This window comes from Hippoglossus hippoglossus, chromosome 16, assembly GCF_009819705.1.
Source record: "Hippoglossus hippoglossus isolate fHipHip1 chromosome 16, fHipHip1.pri, whole genome shotgun sequence".
Taxonomy (NCBI): Eukaryota; Metazoa; Chordata; class Actinopteri; order Pleuronectiformes; family Pleuronectidae; genus Hippoglossus; species Hippoglossus hippoglossus.
The window spans coordinates 17,794,665-17,803,199 of NC_047166.1; the positions used below are offsets into that span (position 1 = coordinate 17,794,665).

The 8,535-nt window shown below is 43.6% G+C and overlaps 1 protein-coding gene across 4 annotated transcripts; it reads right to left on the bottom strand.

Annotated features, from left to right (window-relative positions):
• Positions 1–410: 410 nt before the first annotated feature.
• On the bottom strand, positions 411–8,327 carry zgc:110410 (uncharacterized protein LOC553618 homolog). 4 transcript variants are annotated; one of them, XM_034612038.1, is made up of 11 exons: positions 8,216–8,327; positions 7,286–7,413; positions 6,562–6,724; positions 6,177–6,255; positions 5,671–5,724; positions 5,298–5,388; positions 5,105–5,142; positions 4,375–4,462; positions 2,035–2,124; positions 1,445–1,492; positions 411–887 (listed from the first exon to the last, which is right to left on the bottom strand). In XM_034612038.1, exons 2-11 carry the CDS (start codon positions 7,388–7,390, stop codon positions 735–737), a joined length of 909 nt encoding a protein of 302 aa, XP_034467929.1. In that variant the 5' UTR covers positions 7,391–7,413; positions 8,216–8,327; the 3' UTR covers positions 411–734. The 4 variants fall into 4 exon arrangements, with proteins under 4 accessions (XP_034467929.1, XP_034467930.1, XP_034467928.1 ...); XM_034612039.1 differs by having other exon boundaries at positions 7,286–7,435; positions 8,216–8,264; XM_034612037.1 differs by lacking the exon at positions 8,216–8,327 and adding an exon at positions 8,097–8,215.
• Between the last annotated feature and the right edge of the window lie 208 nt (positions 8,328–8,535).

The window sequence follows — 8,535 nt, forward strand, 5'->3', positions numbered from 1 at the left end:
TTTTTTACAGTTGCCCAGACTGGACAAACTAAACACCTTTTGAGTTTTAACGACAACTGAAGGTTTCCACAGGTTCTCGTTCATGTTTGCAAAGAAATGCACTGATAAAAGCAATCAAATTAAGTCAACTCACGCTGCAACACGCAACTTCACCACTAGATGTCACTAAATTCCACACAGCCTTTAATGGAGTTAAATTAGTTTCTGGAATCTGGTTTTACACGAGCTTCATTTGAACAGATCCCTCAACACTGGTCATTAATTGGACAAGACTTCAAAGTTAAGTGAACGCAGCTCAGCTCACAGGATGAGTGAGCTACTTTGAAGTGATAATGTTACTGTGGCTGTTCAGTTTCTCTTTGTTCGCCTTCCATCACAGCTTCTTGTTTCAGAACACTGGAAATAAAAACAACAGTTAAGTTAACTTTAATGAAATGCATATTAAGCAGGCTGAATTTTGATTTAAGGGTGGCAACATATTTTACAGCAGAATAAAAATCAAATGGGAAAATCACTTAATAAAATGCCAGTGCATAATAACTTTCACTTTGATGTGTGAACATCAAGAGAAGGAACTGCGCAAATATGATAACAAGAGTGTCAAGTGGTTTGTCAATCCTAGTTCAGTATCATTGTAGAAACATGTAATCCAGTTGTAGATTTTTATATTTTAACAAAAGCAGTCGTCTTGTGTCTCTGTGTTGATTATGGGATGTGAGTCCTGGCGTGTTGTGTCAGCGGCAGAGGCCGATGAGCTGCAGCAGGAGCAGGAACAGGGAGACAATGTCCAAATAGAGGTTCAGGGCGGCGAACACATACTCCTCAGGAGACAGCTCATACTTTCTGTGTTTCCCGCCCAGGATGAGCTGGGTATCGAACACCAGGTACTGCAGAGAGACACAGAGAGATGAGACGCTTCAACAAGAGCAGCAGTGACATCTGAGGGCGGCGTGTTAGTGTGATGACAAAGAGACGCAGCACTGGTTACAGTAACCAGGGTAGTATTTCTAATCTCTTAGAGGGGGACCGTACAGACAAACAGCCCGTATCAATGATAATGTAGTTGTGAGTGTCTGCTGACAGCCTGTTCCGCTCGGCGTGCAGGCGCAGTTTGTTCCACCGGCTGACGGGAAGGGTCACAACATTTGCTGTTAATGCCAAAGGCACACAGAGAGGTAGCTGTGAAAATGAAGCCCACCGCTGTTACGCGGCGCATAATTTAAATGAAAGGGCACGAGGACGTCAGAGTCTCTCTCTCGACACTAACTACTGTGACAAACGCTGGTGGCAGGCCGCTCAGCCCGGGGATCAGACCTTACATCACATACACTTACTTGACATTCAACCTTCTTTTCGGTGATGATGCTTTCTTTCATTTCAGAAAGGTCACTTGTTTTCAATGAGTGTGAATCCTATTCTGTCATGAAAGTTTGAGTGGACTTACCAAGGAAAACAGCAGAGTTCCCAGGCAGGCGTACACGATGTAAAGATACTGATGAAGGAAAAACACAAATGTTATTATTATTGATCATTTCTGACACAATTGAGAGGAGCAGGTATTTAAAGGTGTATATTATTTCCTGGTCTCATCTGTTCACTCAGAAGTAGTAGTAATACATTACTGTCCTTTACTCTCTAGTTGCTCTGTACAGTGAATATGATGGTGAAGGCTGATAAATGGTGGACGCAATATTCTTCAGGACAGCCCTGTTTATTTTCGGTTCCAGTTCATTTCACGCGTTTAGCCATTTAAAATCAGCAGAATGCTTATATCTGCACATCCCCAGCTTAAGGCAGTCACAGTTAACAGTAAACAGAGATTTTTTTTTATATGCATCAGTCTGAGATCAGTGGAACTCCTGCAAGGTTTGAGAGTGCACACTTTCTTCTTTATAGTCTGCTCAGCACGCAGGTCAGTGCCAGTACATCGTGGGAATAAAAGCTCGGAGGCTGTACGTCTGCCTCTAACTGTACTGCTGCTGCAATGCATTTCAGAGCCATTCTCACAGTAAACACAATGGCCCCTTGATTTACCTGAGAGCGCAGGATGGCACAGAGCATTGCAAAGGAGAAGAGGGTCCAGGCGAACACCCACAGGCTGCCATTTGCTGCAGTGAAGTCCCACTGTTGCCAGAGAGAGAGAGAGAGAGAGAGAGAGAGAGGGTGGAAAAGAGAGAGAGAGTGACACTGAATGTGAGGAGCCTCTCAAACAGAAAACTGGAGACAGAACATTTAAACTCATCACTGCCATAAAAGCCGGGGGCCGCTCAAGGTCGTCTGCATTGCAGCTGTGCCGCGAGCCACCGCAGATTACTCAATGATGAAGACATATTGCCGTTTAACACAGAAGAAAATCCTAACGATTCTGGATACAAAGATCCTGGATAATTAATCAACAAGATGCAGCGCAGGCATAGAGGAGGGGAGCGGAGGTGGGATTTTGGCCTGCGTGCCCTTCTCACATCGACTGAAGGGAAAAGATGGCAGTCAGTTCAGGAGAAGCACTCATCAGCTCATGCCCAAACATTTTATATGACAACGACAGACACAAAAAAAGCCCTGTGTGAATGTGAGGTTATAAAATATAAACTTAAAGTGTGTTAGTGACTGCTCGCTCGACCAAAAAAACGATATCTTTTATGGGTCTATTCATATCCTAGTATAACCCTCGGTATGCAGACTGTTTAAACCTGGTGCACATGCCTCCCTGCCTCAGATTAATCACGAGCGAAGAGCATTTAAAAGCTCATATATTCTCTGTAATCATTAGACACCTGCTCGCCCCTTTTATCAAACCTAAGCACAAAGACTGAATATCTGCACAAGCACAAGTGGCAGAATGTGTGGAATTCCAAACTGCATTTGGGAAACAATTAACAGGGACTTAAAATTCAATTTGACTTCAGCCACATTTATTTCATCAGTCTCTATTTTTTTTTTTTTTTTTTGCCTCACTGCTCGTTTGAAAACTTTTGTCCTGGATGTGATTATGAGCCGAGTTATCAGCTCCACTTTCTGCTTCAATACATGTGGAGCTGTTCTTAAAGGGTCTCCTCACTCCCGCCCTTACTAATTAAACATTTGCACTAATTAAACTATGAACCAAGTGTCATTGTGCAAGATTAACACTGGTACAACAAACTGTAAAATGTTCAATGTCTTCCAAAAGAAAAATCTTTTATTTAATCTATTTAAAGACGTCGGCCTGTATGTGGAACAAATATCTACACAAAGCGTTCATCAGCTTGACATTTGGCATGTGTATTCTTCATGGCCACGGGAAGTGCAGTATTCAAATTGGTGCAATTTGAACATTTCATTGTTAATAAAATTGGAGTAAACAGGCAACCAGTGCTCCGTAGCAGTCAGAGGGGCAGTTCACTGTCAGTCTGCAGAGTTTAACATGTCTTCTTCTACAGCCTCGGATAAACTACAGCAGCAATATCTATCTCTATAATTTTTGCTGTAATGCTTTATATCGAGCTGAATTACAGAGCTTTTGTTTTAAAAAACTGTGAACCTGGGTCTGAGGATAGTGTCGCTAAAAAGTAATTCAGCAATTCAGTTTCATTATACGAAAAACTTTGACTATAAGATCCTCACTGCAGATAAACCAGGCAGGATGAACACCAAGTTTTCTAACTTCACTCTGCACCATAGACTGTTTATAAAAAGCTTTGTACACAACGTCCAAAGACTCGCTAATGACAAGGAATCATTCTGACGTAGCTCTGCAGCATCTACACAGGGAACAGAACATTCCATGCAGGCAGGTTCAGGACAGGCACTGCAAATGTTACAGTAAATTCTCAACAAGATTCTCGGTGAGAGTTTAGGAATACAAGTTACTGGTTTTTCCTTCCTTTAAAGTACATACCACTGCACCAAATGCACCAGAAATGACTTTTTTAACATCAAAATAGAAAACAATTGGCTTTTTTAAAAAAGCTATTAGACAGTTAATAATGAAAGGAGCCAGAGGGACAGGGTTTAGGAAATAACAAAAAGCCTCCAGGCTATTTCTGAACTTAAGATTTATGGTAGGAGCCAGAGTGAGGACAGGCCAGGTTGAGGTTTAACTCTGTCCCACCCCTGGACACAAGGAATTAACTTGATTGACAAATGCACTGATCTCAGCAGTAATCACAGTTTTGCCTGGACAGCAAACCCATCAGAGTTCTAAACCTCTGCTGATGGCTGCATGGAGAAAACACTGCCAGCAGCTCGGCTCGACACTTTTCACTCTGACTGCTCGGGAAACGCAGCTGAGTGTGTGGACGTTGTGACTGCAAAGCAAAAGTCGCCGCAGTTTACCGAATTTACACTTTTCCACTAAAACTGCAAGCTGAGTTCAAAGTGTGGGACAGATCTTACCTTTGACTGCATCGCAAACAGAGTCAAGGCAAAGGACACCAGCGCCGTGGCCCCCACAGCCCACAGAACTGCTTCAGCATCAAAGTACCTACAGACAGAGATATCAAACACATGTGTGGTGGCAGAGACACCCCATCGTACCACGTCTAACTACTCGGCAGGCGGCGTGGATACATGAACAGTAGGGTTCTGTTTTCATCCTAAAGGGGAACATTTCTTCCTTGGAAGAAATTTGTTATTTTCTCATTTAAGTCTGTATTATATGTCTCAGCTAGAGCAATGGCAGAGACCCCCAGTGGACACGCACTGCATTATGTATTTCCTAAGTTCATTTCATATCAGCTGCAGCTTCAGTTATGGCAATATCCTATAAATATGATAATCTGAATATATTATTGATAGTCAGGCCTCAGCTGGTGCCTTTGCTGACAGAGTGACATGCTGTTAAAAAAAAAGAAATGTCTCTCAGATGGAAAAGGTAACTTGTGTTTACACAGGCACTGGTGCAGAAAAATTGGTTTTGAAGTGTTTGTGATGCTCTGGGTGGAAAATCTGATTCCATGGGCTTTTTTTAAAAATTTGGCACACCAACAATGAGAGCAGCTTATCTGGGTTTGATGGCTTCATCGCTGCTGACGAACATACTATCAGATATGGATCGAATGGGGGCTGTTATTGTGCAAATGAGTCGGCACGGCGGCGGGGCTCGTCCTCGGAAACAAATACTCACACTGCCACAGATCCGAGCATCAGGCCCTCTGCGACAGTCTGAGTCAGGGAGGAGGAGAGACGGAGGGAGAGAGGGAAGGAGGGGGGAGGCAAATGGAAAGTAAATACAAGGCAAAAAAAACAACAACAACAAACTGAAACTGAGCAGGTGTGCTGGGGGTTTCATTTGATGGCTGGCTGGTACCGCTACTCACAAACAGGCCCAGGGCGATGAAATTGAGGGGGACTCGACGACGGAGGTTGTTGCAGCAGGACAAGGCCACGATGAGCACCATCACCACTGCCCTATTTCACAGAGAATATAGAGTGTGTCGTAAATAGCAAATAAACAGGCCATCAGCGGGAAATAAGCACTGTGTTCAATATGCGAATCCACTGAGTGCACTATTTATGCACAGTCACGCTGGACGGTGCTGAGAGTGGGATTCAGACTCCCGTGATGAGCTGTGATTTGAATCCTGTGGATTTCATGCAGGTGAGACACTGAACTGAAGGTTTGAAGAACTGGTCAAATGGAGAAAAAGTGTCTGGCGTTGACGATCTCACTGGATGTTTTGGAAAGCTTACATCATGCAGTAGGAGAGCCAGTAGGTGTCCAACGCCCATTCCCGGAGAGTGACCCTGTTATTTGATAAGGAAAAAAAGGAAGAGGGGAAGAGCGGAGTGTTTAAAAGAGGCAACATTTATTCGATAGAGGCAGCAGAAGGATTTTATTAAATATTAACAGAGGACGTAGCATTGGGCACATGGGAGCTGAGCACAATTTATGAAAAGAAATTACAGGAGCTGCGTTCTACCACATCCATTATACAAAACATATAAAGCTCTCACACTACTGCCGGCTAAAATATTATGTGGTTGAAAGGCTCTTTTATTCTCTACCAACTTGTCTCGACTCACATATTTATGGTGAATTCAGTGAAGCTTTGGGTTTTTGTGGGCATGACAATGTGATACCCTGGGATGAAGGATGCTACTGTGACAGACTAAACTGCAGGTGGATGGATGGGTAGGTGTCTGTGGTGGGCTCCTCTCTTTTAGAATGGAACGCCCTTTGTGTGACGGAGCCTCACCAGTAAAGAAAAGCACAGATGATCCCGACTGTCACCAGCAGCTGAATCATCAAGGTCAAGTAGACTTTCCTTATGAAACCTGACACGGACACAGAGCGAGGTATGACAGACAGTAAGGTAAACAGACAGGGGGAAGATAGAAGACAATGCCAGAGTGAAGCAGACAGGCAGGTTCAGGGCTGTTTACGCTGCAACCCTGTATCAAAAATATTCGATTCCACCAAATCTGCATTTCCTCCTCTCGTTTGAAAACATTTGTGATGTGTGGCAGGGTACAGCTGATCAGGGAACAGCTTTGAATTACAAATCAATTTCAAGATAATTCTGAAAAGCTAATTAGTTGAATTTCGTAATTTAATTTACTTTATCCATTTTCTGCTCTCACCTCTTCGTATAACAGCGTCGCTGAAGCCGCTCTCCTCCAAGCCGGAAGAGTATTCAGGTGGAGCTTCAGTGAACTGCTGGGGGCCTCCTGCTGCTCCCTCAGAAGGGACCACGTTATCATAGAGGCCGGGAGGGGACACCACCATGACATTTCCTTTCCCTACCTGGATGAAGAAAAACTAAATTACATGTCAGGCGTCTTTGAGACAATTATAATCATAAAATCAAAACAAATGATGTGAAGTGTGGTCTTGGTTTTCACGTTGATGCGATTCAAAGAAAGAAAATCTCTCAACTCTGCTTAATCAAATGTTCAAACAGTCCTTGTGGACATTGTGATGATTAAGGTTTTATAATGATCTATGATCAAAGCCTGGTGCTGGGGGATTTTGGCTGATGCTGAACTAACAGAGGTACATTTAATCCAAAAATAAATAGGAGAGAAACCAGAATTTAGTTTAACACATTCTGGGGCGGCTGTGGCTCAGGGGGTGGAGAGGGTCGTCAACAAATGAGGGGTTAGTGGTTCGATCCTAGTGTCCCCAATTTCCACTTGCCAAAGTGTCCTAAGGCAAGATACTCAACCCAAAATTGCCCCTTGTATAAAAAAGGTGCTGAACATAGATGCACTGTATGTACTGGGCTGGTGACGTGTGCGTGAATGGCACATTGAGGTGTCATCAAGACGAGAAAAGCTCTATATAAATACATGGCATACTACTAACCTGATAGCTGACCCCTGTGTAAGCCCCCTCTTCGGACTCCTGGTGGTTGTACGGTGGGGGACGAGGTCCATATCCACCGTTACTGCTGCTGTTGGTTTGGTCCATCCCGCTGACAGCTCGCAAGATCTCTTCACCAACCGAGGCACAAAACTGACGGAGAAGAAAGGTCAGAGAAACAGGCGAGTTAAGGTCACGGCGGAGACACAAAAGCATCCCTCTGAGTAGTGTCAGCGCTTCCATCAGGGATGGTAAATTGGCAAACAGGGCAATGTCAGTGTGGCACAAATACATGGGTAATTACAAAAATGATGCATCGCGCAAACACTGAGAGCCATCCATGACTAACATCCATAATTATGGCCGTAAGCCTCCATTTAATAGAGCTGTATGTATATTTAATGGCCAAATAGGTTGTGGTTAATGGATCTCGGAGGAAACTCAGTTGTCATCAGATGGGACGGACAGACGAAAATTTATTTTATCAGGACATGAGGGTTTAAAGTCCTTGATTTTCCATGAATCATTGGAACATAACATATAATTAGCTCCACAAGATAAATAATGACAGAGAGCCTATAAAACAGTTTGAAATGGATATTAATATATCGTTTAATCATTAACAATATACTTCCTGTAATATCAGTAACTAGTAAAAAGTTTGACTTATGTTTCAGTATCTTCGACTCAGACTGGACAGGAAATATATGTTTGTAAATGTTATTTTTATAATATTTAAATGACATGAGGATGGACTTTCTGCCCGGAAGTCTTGAACATCCCTTCTGTCACATAATGAATGAAGCCCTCTCACCAGCGCCCCCTTCCTTGGGCTTTTCTGCTCGTCAAAGAGTGATCAACTGCTGTTTGACACCAGGTTCGCTCGGCATGAATCAAATAAGAGCAGCTCAAATCCATTAGAACGTGTCTTACCTCTGCTGCGACGAACAGGAATCTGCTCGGCTGCTCTTCCTGTTGTCGCTTCCCCAAGTGGGCAAAGTCCACCTGCTCACAGCCGCTTCCCACAGAGACAGGACTTCAGCTGCGGGGGGGGGGGGGGAGAGGCATGTATCCCTCATTAGGCTCAATGGGATATTCAGATGAAGTTCTTAAAATGTCATTAAACCAACCTGGCAGGCTCTTTGTCAGAGCACGTCGTCTTTGCCTTTTCTCTTTGACCAGGGCTGATCCACACCGGCCTTTAGAGCAAGTTCATACGAAGCTGTGCTGTTTGTTATACATGTTAATGTCAT